The following is a 12795-nucleotide window of genomic DNA, read 5'->3' as shown; positions in this document are numbered from 1 at the left end:
TTTTGAGGAGCCCATGATGCCACTCTTCAGAGGAGATTCAAACAGGAGAACAACTTGCAAGTGGCCACTTTAAGTAGCTTTTCTCATGATTGCATACACCTGGCTCTGAAGTTCAAAGCTCAATGAGGTTACAAAACCAAAAAAAGTGCTTTAGTAAGTCAGTAAAAAATAGGTAGGAGTATTTAAAACAAGAAAATGATAAGGGTGCCCATACTTATGCACCTGTCAAATTTTGTTTGAATGCAGATTGCACATTTTCTGTTAGCACAATAAACCTCATTTCAAGGCAGAAACATTACTGTGTCCAACAGTTATTACATATATCAAACTGAAATAGCTGTTACAAAAACACCAATTTTTATAAAACATTAAGCTTAAGATTAATAGGGGTGCCCAAACTTTTTCATATAACTGTAGTATTACAATAAATAATGCAAGTGGTCAAACAATCACAGGTTCAAGTTCGTTAAGGAAACTAAAAAATAGCAATTAAAACATTTTCTAAAAATATATAACATTTTGAATCACCCCCTTTCACATATTAAAAATACAGTAAATGTCATAAAGGCGGAAAAAAAATGACAGAATTGCAGTTTTTCTTCGGTTGCTGGAACTCCCAACCCCCCCCCCCAAAAAAAATAATGCAATAAATAGTGATCAAAACGTCATATATACCGTTTCAATGAAAATGTCAGCTGGCCATGCAAAAAACAAGCCCTCATACAGGTCCATCAATGAAAAGGCTAGATTTCAGAAAAGTTCTGAAATTTTTTAGCCTTTAAAATATAAAAAAACAAGTTTTGTATTGCCATAATTCTCCTGACCTGAAGAATTATGTTGCCGACTAATTTATTTTTCAGTACAATGAGTGTTGTAAAAACAATCCCCCCCCCCAAAACAATGGTGGAATTGCATTTTTATTGTACAATTTCACCCCACTTGGAATCTTTGCCCATTTTTCAGTCCATTATATGGTAAAGTGAATGGTGTCATTCAAAACTGCAACTCGGCAACTCGGCTCACAAAAAAAACCCAAACCTCAGGTGGCTATGGTGGTGGAATTATAAAAAAAAGTTATGGGTCTTGGAAGAAGGGTACGAAAAAAAAACAAAAGCAAAAAAAAAATTCCCGTCAGGAAGGGGTTAAAAAAAAGGAAAATTAAACAAGACCCATTGAGTCTATACCTGATTTTCGTCTATGTACCTAAGACAATGAACCTCTTTGTATAGGCTTTGTGCAACTGCATGCATTAGGTCATACAAAAATACGAACTGGTTACATATTGACCATAGAGATTCTGGTTTTAGAAGGCAAATAAATAGTCAAATTCAAGTCCACATTAAAAAACAGCATATAAAATTTTATCGTTTATATCTACATTGTTGTTTCTGTAGTTTAGTATTTTTTCTGCTTAATAAATATGGTAACCAGTCTCTTTGACAGTGTGTGTATGTAGAATAAAGGCAGCATTGGCTTTTTCCAGCATTTTCAGTGTCGTAGTGGAGATAGGTCAGCTGGAATCCCTATCCACTCTGGTAAGAAGGCAGCATCATAGTGAAAAAGTTTCAAGAATTCCGATTCAGGAAGTGTAAAGTTAGTGAGGTATATGGTTTCTCCTCCAACCAAGTAACTTGCCCAGAATCCAAATGTCCCAATAGTCATGATTGTGTGGTTGCAACCAACCAGAAGTGCAAAATCCTTGCCGGGAGTGGACTCATTGCCGTCCCCTGAGAAGTAGACATCACCCTTGGAATTGTCGATGTTCTCTTTACACCATTTCATTCCATTACTAGTCACAACAAAGACGGGTTCTTCGTATTTATTTCGGAAATAATTCATGGCTTTCTCCAAGTAACCTCTGTCTGCGATTACACCCTTCCACACACTTGGCATGACAGTGACATAATCGCCTCTTCGGACATGGACCCCAATGTAGGTGACATTTTTTCGAGAACCTTTTATGTTCTCCAAAACCTGGTTGGCCTCAGTCTTAAGATAGTCATGAATTGTAAATTCCCTAATGATGTCCTCCCGAAGATGATGAAAAAATGTCCATGAGCAGGGGAAGCCTGTTAGTTTGATAAAACTTCCTTCAAGGTGATTATAATCCTCTGACATCCAGTCGTGTATCCAATATTCCTGAAATGGGACATACCTGGCCACATTGTCATGTAAAACTGGCAGCGTGATTCTAAATATCGGGGCCAAGTAGTTATGCATTTCTGTAAGTATAAAAGCCTGGCGCCCATTTGCTTTGGCCAAGGCGTATAAAGCAGCGTATTCACCCATGTGATTTCCCAACCTCCCGTCAGGTTTTACAGTCCAAATTCCTAAATCTTTGCATTTATCTACAATGTCATTGCTGCTAGTCTCTGAGACATCTTCTTCTGTTTTAGAAGGTTTGTCTTTTTCTGGGCATATTAACGATAAAGGCAGATTAGCAGAAAATGCCAAAAATTGGATATGTAACTGTAATCGGTATAATACAAAGAACACAAAAACTGACATTAATAGACAGCCCAGTAGAAAAAGTTTCTTTTTGCTGTTGGGTAACTCCATCTTTTTCTGGTGCCTTTCCTAAGTTCTGGTCGGTGGGATTGATTCATCGATAAGGAATCTAATACCTGTTGAAATGAAAAAAAAAAAGAATTGTAATTGCTAAATGAAAGAATATACACATCACTGTTCTTCATTGGAGTGACCCCTCACAAAACATTTTTCATCTATCCACTGGACTCCTGCCAATCTTTAGAATGAGGGTCCTAACCCCATTCCAGAGCAGTTGGAAATAAGTGGTAAGATAGAAGAACTACGTATCTTTACCAATCCTATACATTGAATGGACCTTTTAGTATCTTTTTATTTTATATTTTAGTATCTTTATATTTTACTGTCTGAGATGGTTTAGTGAATCCTGCATTGAGCAGGGGGTTGGACCAGATGACCCTGGAGGTCCCTTCCAACTCTACACTTCTATGTTTCTATGTAGTATGCATGTGGGACCATCATTCAGTGATTGAGAGCTCCATTCCAGTGATTGATGGAGTTCCCAAACACAATACATTAGATGTTTGCTTGGGAAAACCCTTTTAATAAACACATGGATCAATCAGAGCTGGGTCTGTGGTTACCTCTGCTGACAAGGATAACATCTACGTAGACTTTGAATGTTCTCTCCATGTTTGTGTTGGTTACTCCCACGCTCCAAAAATATGCCTGTCCCCAGAGTGTGTGGGAAACCAAGACGTTAGATAATGAGCTATGCTGAAGGCGACTGATAGTAATGTTTGTATATACCTGAAGTGTATTCTGCCAATTTAAGCAAGTAGAGCCACATATTTAAACAAAAAAAACCCCTGTATATGACTTGCTGCCCAGTATAAGGGAGTAATATAATCACGAAAATACTGTCCAATAGTCGGACATCATGTTTTAGAGCAGGAAAAACTGAGCAGGTTGATATATAATGATGTTGGGGAAATATTCAGGATAACTTGGAATGTATTCATTTAAATCTATGTATTCTTGGTTTAGAAGTCTAGTGGGTGTTCTTATCAGTGATTGACAGTCTTTCCAGGTGGAGCATGAAGACATAATTAGCAGTAGACATAAGAGCTATTCTTTTCCACATATACTATACCGCTTCCCATCACTGAACTATTTTCACGTTTTAATAGAAAGTGCCACAGTCCTCTTTTCACTCCTGTGTCAAAAAGTTAAAGAATGAAAAAGGATATATAGTGCTGCTGAGTATGACAGTAGGCAGGTAGTAGATTCATAAGTTTATAAAGAGAATCTGTCAGTAGGATCTACTCTTCTAAGCCGTCTATATGGGCATGTAGGTCGTTGAAAGTTGAATAAAATGATACCTTGATATCAGTGATCCGATGTTTTATTCCAAAGTAATTCGCCTTTTTCTTAATATGTAAATGAGTTGTTAAGATCTCTGGGCCGGACATAGATCTCCCTGAGAATTTGCCACCGGAGCTTATTTTAAATGAAAAGAAAAGTTACCAGTGTGAGACATGTAATGACTGACAGTCTGCTCTCCGGATCTACATGTCTCACAGTGGTAATGTTCCCTTTAATTTAAAATAAGTTCTGGAGGCAGATTCTCGGGGAGATCTATGTCCGGCCCATAGATCTTAACAGCTCATTTACTTATTAAGAAAAACAGGAATTTCTTAGCAATAAGGCATCGGATTGCAGATATCAGGGTATCATTTTATTCAGCTTCCTATGACCTACTGACAGATTCTCTTTCCAAAAATACAAGGCTACGAATTTCGATATCTAACAGCTGTCGTCTTCAGGCCAAGCTACACATACTATATGTGGGTATTGCTGCCAGCACTACGTATTTCTCTTCAATGCTTCTTTATAATATTTAGAAAGAATCCCAAACTATATAGCATAACTTAACCCCTTCAGGGCCTGTCAATTTTTTCCTTTTTGCACTTTTGTTTTTCTTTCTCCTCCTCTTCTTCCAAGAGCCAAAACTTTTGAGGGCTTGTTGTTTGTGAAGTGATTTGTAGTTTTGAAAGACACAATCCATTTTTACCATAATACCATGTAATTCAGACATTATTTTTGGGTTTTTGTTTTTTTCACGCATTCAATTTGTGGTAAAAATGACCTCGACACATGATTCTCTAGGTCAGTACGATTATGGCAAGAAAAAACGTGCATATTTTTCCAGTTAAATGGTGAAACAAATTCGGAAATATGTAAAAACAAAAAATGTTTGTTTGCATCATCATTTTCCGAGATCTGCAGTGTTTTTCTTTCCAGCAACGGAGCACTTTGTAGGTTTTTTTTTTGCTTGATGAGCTGACATTTTTATTGAAACAATTTTGGGGTACATACAACATGAGATTTTGAATGCTTTTTACTGAAGCTTTGAGTTAGTTTTTTTTCTCTTAATGGCATTTACTATATGGGTTATTTAACACATTTTATATTTTGAAGGACTTTAATTTTACTGGGAAAAAGAGTAGTGAGTCTAATTTTTATATATACTGTATATTTCTTTTTCGATTTTTTACAATTTTATTTTCAACATTATTTTTTGAACCTTTGATTGTCCCATTGATTAAACTTTATACTACAATACAACAGTGGCGAGGGGCCAATCTTAAAGGGAACCTGTCACCAGAAAAAATAGCATATTAACCTGCATATTAGCCCCATATCTGCAGTTTAATAGCGTTTTTTCTGGTGACAGGTTCCCTTTAACAGAAATATCAAGATAACAGCAACATGGGTCTTCAGCATGCCCCTGGCTACCAATGTAACCCATCGGTACCCCAAAATGAAGTTGTGGGGGACCAGTGGAAATAATAACCTCATTTAAATGGCATTGTCAGAGATTGACAGCAGCACCTAAATGGTCAACAGCAGTGATCGGATCTCAAAATCCAACATGAAAATGTTATATCCTGCAGCTGCAAGTCATAATCGCCACCAAATCTAAAGTAGTTCTTAGTGACAAAGGAAGGTTATTTTTTTTAATTAGGGTCTTTATATAGTTTATTCCTTACAGCACATAAACCTTCATTCAACTTTGTACATTCAAAGAACATAGCAAGGTCACCTGTGAAGAATCAGTCTACTCAATACAAGATAAGTCATCTGTATGGCAACATCTCAGTTAATTAGAGGCACACCTGTGGAGGTATTTTAATGCACACCTGAAACACACTGCTTCTTTGTGCAGCATCATGGGAAAGTCTTAAGAAATCAGCCAAGATATTAGAAGAGAATTGTGGACTTGCACAAGTCTGGCTCATCCTTGGGTACAATTTCAAGATACCTGAAGGTGCCTCGTTCATCTGTACAAACAATTATATGCAAGTACAAACAGGATGGGAATGTCCAGCCATCATACCGCTCAGGAAGGAAATGGGTTCTGTGTCCCAGAGATTAATGTGCTTTGGTCTGACATGTGCCTATCAATCCAAGGACAAAAACAAAAGACCTTGTGAAGATGATGGCGGAAGCTGGTAAGATTATGTCAATAACCACAGTGAAACAAATACTGTATCAACATGGGCTGAAAGGCCACTCTGCCAGGAAGAAGCCATTATTCCAAAAGAAACATAAAAAAGCCAGATTTAGGCCACGACCCCACTATCAGTATTCGGTCAGTATTTTTGTATTTTTTCTCATGTTTGGGAGCCAAAACCAGGTGAGGAACAATCATAGAAGGTATAATAGAAACAAGTGCACCAATTCTGCATTTATCACCCACTTCTGGTTTTGGCTTCCACTCCTGAGAAAAAATACTGACCAAATACTGATAGTGGGGCCATGGCCTAATGTTTGTAAATGAACAAAGACCTTAATTTTTGGAGACATGTCCTGTGGTCTGATGAAACTCAAGTTGAACTTTTTGGGCATAATGACCATCGTTATGTTTGGAGGAAAAAGGGAGAAGCTTGCAAGCCTAAGAACACCATCCCAACTGTGAAACACAGGGGTGGCAGCATCATGTTGTGGGGTTGTTTTGCTGCAGGAGGGACTGGTGCACTTCACAAAATAGATGGCATCATGAGAAAAGCAGATTATGTGGCAATACTGAAGCAACATCTCAAGACATCATCCAGGAAGTTAAAGCTTGGGTGGAAATGAGTCTTCCAAATGGACAATGACCCAAAGCATACTGCCAAAATGGTAACAAAGTGGCTTAAGGATAACAAAGTCAATGTTTTGGAGTGGCCATCACAAAGCCCTGATCTCAATCATATTGAAAATGTATGGGCAAAGCTGAAAAGGCAGGGGCAAAAAAGGTGACCTACAAACCTGGATCAGTTACACCAGTTTTGTCAGGAGGAATGTGCCCAAATTCCAACCAACTATTGTGAGAAGCTTGTGGAAGGATACCTCAAAAGTTTGACCCAAGTCATTCAGTTTAAGGACAATGGTACAAAATACTAATGAAATGTATGTAAACTTTTGACTTTTCAGTAAGTAATAAAAATGTCTTAAAACATTCTCTCTCATTATTCTGGCATTTGGCAAATATTAAAAATTATGGTAATCGTAATTGACCTAAACGGGAAAGGTTTATTCTGATTTCATGTCAGATATTGAGAAAAACATGCATATGTGTCTTTTTATATAGTGTATGTAAACTTCTAGTTTCAACTGTACATCACAAGAGGGGCTGGGGGCATATACACATCACAGGACAAGCTAGGGGCATATATACATGAGACGAGGAGCTGGGGCATATATATGACGCGCCCCCTGGGCCGTGGGGTATTTGGTAGCCGGGCCGGTCGATGCTGGGGGATGTCACAGTGGCAGTGACCCGGTCCGTGACCCAGGGCGGTCAATAAAAGGAAACATGAAAAGGGAAATAAAGTTTTTATGTTAGGTAATGTTTGTGACGCCACCTGTGGTATGAGGCTATATGGGGTCGCCGCTGCGGTGCAGATCCTCTGGAGCTGATGGTGACACAGCAGAGTTGGTTCAGCTCTCCACAGGCAGAGCTAAGCTCCAGGGCAGGATGTAGTGGTGCTGTGAGGTAGATGTTGTTGGTGCTGTGTAGTGCAAGGGCTGGTGATGGTGCAGCAATAATTCCAGGACACAGTGGGGTGCAGTCTCCAAGGTTTACTCACAGTTGTTCAGACTCCAGGTTACCAGAGCCAGGGTAACCTCCCACCTCATCCTGTATTCACCAAGGGAGGCGTTTAGCAATCTCCCAGGTGTTTCAGGAGTACATAACGGGACCCCCGTCTGTGTGCCTTCCTCGGTGGTCTTCCTGCGCTGGCTCTCACCCTCCAGCTCTGCGCCTCGCAACCACGCAACCAGTGTCCCAAGCCAGTAGCCTCGGATTTTAGCGGGCAACCTGCAGTCCCCTGAATCCTATGTGGCTATGTGGCGCCCCTGAGGGTTCAGTCACCACAGAGGTACTGCACCTCACCCAGAGGTGTGGTGTCTTTCTTCTCTCAGGTAAGGAGGGAGTTCTGCCTGTAACCCCAAACACCTGCAACCAACACTACACTGCTCCAGGCCAGCTGGAAGGGCAAGACGCAATGTATGTTCCTGCTGACCCCTGACCCTGGCTGGAGTGGGGGGAACCCAAAGTTAGGGGGAACCAGTAGTGGGTGTGGGTGGAGGAAGTAGTTAGAGGGAGCACTTTGGTAGGAGTATAAAATAGGGAAGCCATCTTAGGGTGGCAGTTAAGTGGTTGATCAGTCAGAGGAGAGCAGTTCAGAAGAACAGCTCGGGACAGATCAGAAGAACAGTCCGGGAGCAGAGTCTCATTAGGAGCTCTGCTCCACAAGTAGGGCCAAGTCTGGAGGCCCAGGAGGGGAGCAGGGAGAAGGCTCCATTCTGTCAAAAGGGATCCTAGGGGGTACGGCGAGTGCAGGACGGCACCTGTATGCCCCAAATCTGTCAGAAGACAGAGGGATCGTCAGCCGCATTCTAATCCCCAGGAGGGTCAAGCAGGTCCAGGATCTGACGTACAGGAAGGACTTCAGAACACCCGAGCGGGATTGAGAGTGGGCAGCGCAGGGCAGGAGGGAGAAAGACCCAGTAAGAAGTTGGTCTAGAGAGGAACACGAGAAAGTGGGGTTCTGTCAGGCATTCCTAAATTCCCTGAGGAAGAGCTGAACCCCTGCCTGGTGAACGCAGCGCGACGTGGGAGGCTGTAAGCTGACAGTGCACCCTGTGGAACTAAAGAACTGTGAGTAAAGACACGGATGACTGCACTGCACCGCCTCTGTCCAGTTATTTCGTCCGCGCCATCATTCCCTCCCTGCACTACAATGCCCAGCGCAGCCACCACACCACCTTTCGCTGCCCTGGAGCTAGTGTGGCGCCCCCGAGGGTTCGACCGCCACAGGAATGCTGCACCTCTCTAATGGGGTGTAGTATCCCTCCTTCGAGGTAAGAATGGTGCAATGATCAGGACCTCACCTCCACATCCAACACCACACTTCTCCCGCCAGAGGGGGCTAATAGGCACTACTGTGCTGCCCCTACTGGGAATTGGGAGACCGGGGAACCAAAAGTTAGGGGGAACCATGTAGTGGGTGAGGGTGGAGGACTCACATTTAGTTTACACTTAATATTTCATATTTAGTACACAGCCATCTTGGCCTCAAGATCTTTTTGGATTGTGGGTTCTTTGATTGTGATCTCCATCCCTGAACGTGGCTTCTGGGTGAACCTGCAGGGATGGAGACACGGCCCTCGTACCCTGGCCTTCGGTCGAGGGGCAGGTTCGAGTTAACAGATGTCTCAAAGCGGACAAGGACCATGACCAAGAAGGCCCGGAGCTTAGGAGTGTAGCTCCACCGCAAAAGGGTCCCGGGAGGATGCAGACGGAGCGGTATACGCCACCTGTCCTCGCTATTCTGATCTATTCAGAGGGATTCCGGCTGCTAGAGAGGTACCAGCCCCCGACACCTGACTTTGCTACTCTATGTCCTAGTCAGGGAAGCCCGGCAGGCCCTGAGGATCCCATCGAGTAACGGACAGAGCGGAGCTGCCACCCGTACCCTGGTTCTGAGCTTAGTCCAGAGGGAGACCCGGCCTATCTACACACAGACAGGAAAGGACTCAGTCTGAAGTCTAGGAACACTCTGGTGCGGGGTCCTGATTGAGCACTCGAATTACTCGGAGGTTGTCGGACCCCCGTCCCTGGTGACCGCAGAACTCCGTGAGGAGCAGGGAGAAGCCTTGCAGCTGCATTCTCCACCGTGAGTAAACAACCCTGGAAGTCAACCCCTATGGCCTCCGGACTCTTTATTTCTGCACCGCACCGCGCAGCACCAGACATCCTACACTACGACTCCCTCCATCCTTGTCTTCTGCCCTGATGCCCTGCTCCGCCTGTGGGGAGTAGTATCAACAACGGCTGCCGCAACATCCGGCCTCAGAGGAATGCTGCAATGCTGGTGGCCTTCACCAGGTACCACAGGTGGCGTAGTCGATAGCAACCACTCAACCCTGATAGCCCTTATATCCTTTTTAATGTGACGGCCCTGGGCACGGGACGGGTCCGGGCCACGGCTGCACCCCACCAAAACATAGGACCCGGCTCCGAGTAACCCCCCATCTTCCCAGGGCAGGGCTTACGAGGCGTCACATCACTGGCGTAGTCGGCAGAATCTCGTGCCCGCAGCAATGGAAGGAAATTACCCATTGCTACCGGGTACTGTGCGCCTTATACCTTAGACTATCGTTTACATTTAAAATGGCGCCCGCCCAAGAAGAACAGACGCCATAGTGCATCAAAAAGACAGTCTCCTAGCACCTCCTATCGTGGGCCTGGCTCTCCAATGGCGCCAAAAGAGCAGACCGCCCCTTCCATCAGAGACTATCCACGGGGTAATGCCCGTCAAAACGTATGGGCTGTAAGAAGGCGTGCCTGTCAGCCTACCACCCTGGAGCCGCCCCAAAAAGAGGAGGGAATGGAAAAACAATAAGGTGCGGCCATAGCAGTTGGAGACTGGCGATCTTCAGGAGCGGACATGGACGCTGCTGGAGCGAGTCGATCGGAACCTTCCGAACCAGGCCCAGATTCCTCTCCCGCCAGGAGGCGAGGCGGCACGATCCTCACAGTGGGAGATATTGCATTTCTCCACTAGGAAGCCCCGGGTCTTGGTCAGAGACTGGATGAGGCCCAGAAAGCGGCGTCCGCTGCGTGGCGGGAAGAAATGTTGCTGCGCATCCGGGCCCGCCGCCAAGGAGCTGGAGCTCAGGAGAAAGCTGCAGCAGAGGTCGGGAGCAGCCCAGAGGCGGGTGAGTGTGCAACCCCTGGCTCGGCTGCTGAGCCCACCGTGCCCGTCCTGGACCTCATGACTGAGTATCTGCTTCCCGGCGCGGTCTCCTGGGAGCAGGTCTTTGCCCTGGAGCTACAAGCTTCTGCTATTGGCGGGGACCTGTACTGCCGCCCAACTCCTGACTCGGAGGAGCCTGAGTCTGCTGGGGTATCCACCGACCCAACCCGGACTGGTCCGCACTTACAGAGGACCCGCAGCAGCCCCTGCTGTCACTGCTGCCCGCACCTACAGTCACCTGGCCGGCGGCTGAAGAGTGGGCCTGGGATAACCAGGGGGGACCTGATGGGCTTCCCCCGGGACACCCTGGCTGAAGCGCAGAGGAGGAGCGAGCTGTGCCGTCAGCAGATCATCCAGCTCGACCGGGAGCAACGCCAGAGGGAGGTCCGCTGCCAGCGCCTCAATGTGCGTGCTAAGGCTGCAAAATCCCGGGCCCGCCAGGAGGAAGCAACCCGTCCAAGCCCCCGTGTGGAAAGGCAAGTTGTCCGCTTTCACCACGAGGCGGGATGGGGATTCATACGGAGTTCCCAGCATGAGGACGACGTCTTCGTCAGCCGGCGGGACGTCGAGCCGCGGCTGAAAAAGGGACACCCTGGCCGGAACCTCTTCCCGGATGACATAGTCACGTACACCCGCCACCACGGGGTGCGGGGGTGGTACACCCTGGATGTCCACAAGGTGTCCAGGAGCGATGCCCCCTCGCGCTCGGCCTTAGAGGACCGGTCAGCCTCCTTCGGGAGGAATGAGCCTTTTTCCCGGTGGGGACCCGAGAATTAAGCAGCCCCGGCGACTGTAACTTGTCTAAAGTTATTATGTTTATGTTGACCATGTTGTTCTTTCCCCGGTTTCTAGAGACATTTGTCCCTGCGGACTTGCAGTAGACAGACTCCTTATTTGTAAATAGTTTGCATCTCTTTAGGTGCTCCTTATTGGTTTTATGTAAAACCGCATATACTTCTACCTCAGACCTGAGAAGGAAAACCTGTCTGGAGTGGCTCTCCTGGAGGTCCAAATCGGGATCTTCATGCCCTGCAGCCACCCCAGGGCCTGCGTTGGGGGGTTTGGGACAGGTCCCTCGCACTTCTGAACTGATTCTTCGTCCTTGCACTTTAACCCGTCTGTCTTTGCAAAAATGTCTCTGGATGGTTTTATACTTTTATATTCTTATACTTTTGTATTTTTATACTTTTACCGTTTGTAACGTTAAAGGATAAGTGCCTCCCATAATGGGAAGATCATTTAATTGTTGCCAAATATAAAAGCCTGTACCATGTTTGCTCTCTTTGCAGCCCGCAGACGTGCTGTGTTTCACCAGGGGGGAATGTGGTGCCCCTGAGGGTTCGACCGCCACAGGGATGCTGCACCTCTCTAATGGGGTATAGTATCCCTCCTTCGAGGTAAGAACGATGCAATGATCAGGACCTCACCTCCACATCCAACACCACACTTCTCCCACCAGAGGGGGCTAATAGGCACTACTGTGCAGCCCCTACTGGGAATTGGGAGACTGGGGAACCAAAAGTTAGGGGGAACCATGTAGTGGGTGAGGGTGGAGGACTCACATTTAGTTTACACTTAATATTTCATATTTAGTACACAGCCATCTTGGCCTCAAGGTCTTTTTGGATTGTGGGTTCTTTGATTGTGATCTCCATCCCTGAACGTGGCTTCTGGGTGAACCTGCAGGGATGGAGACACGGCCCTCGTACCCTGGCCTTGGGTCGAGGGGCAGGTTCGAGTTAACAGATGTCTGAACCCGGTCAAGGACCATGAAACAGAAGGCCCGGAGCTTAGGAGTGTAGCTCCACCGCAAAAGGGTCCCGGGAGGATGCAGACGGAGCGGTATACGCCACCTGTCCTCGCTATTCTGATCTATTCAGAGGGATTCCGGCTGCAAGAGGGGTACCGGCCCCCGACACCTGACTTTGCTACTCTATGTCCTAGTCAGGGAAGCCCGGCAGGCCCTGAGGTTCCCATCGGGTAACGGACCGAGGGGAGC

At 45.7% G+C, this 12795-nt stretch overlaps 1 protein-coding gene across 6 annotated transcripts in view; it reads right to left on the bottom strand.

Annotated features, from left to right (window-relative positions):
- Window positions 1-630: 630 nt before the first annotated feature.
- Window positions 631-12795, bottom strand: part of LOC141172296 (galactoside alpha-(1,2)-fucosyltransferase 2-like) — a 243557-nt gene continuing 231392 nt past the window's right edge. For all 6 annotated transcript variants that reach the window (XM_073656337.1, XM_073656332.1, XM_073656336.1 and 3 more), the window contains one exon: window positions 631-2624. In XM_073656337.1, coding sequence (XP_073512438.1) covers window positions 1489-2559 — 1071 coding nt within the window. In that variant the 5' untranslated portion in view covers window positions 2560-2624 and the 3' untranslated portion in view covers window positions 631-1488. The remainder of the gene's footprint in view (window positions 2625-12795) is intronic.

The sequence above is a fragment of the Phyllobates terribilis genome, unplaced genomic scaffold (assembly GCF_046119375.1).
Source record: "Phyllobates terribilis strain yellow unplaced genomic scaffold, ASM4611937v1 Scaffold_12__6_contigs__length_324123572, whole genome shotgun sequence".
Taxonomy (NCBI): Eukaryota; Metazoa; Chordata; class Amphibia; order Anura; family Dendrobatidae; genus Phyllobates; species Phyllobates terribilis.
Note: the sequence above shows the minus strand (reverse complement) of the source record. Positions and strands in the feature narration are given on the sequence as shown.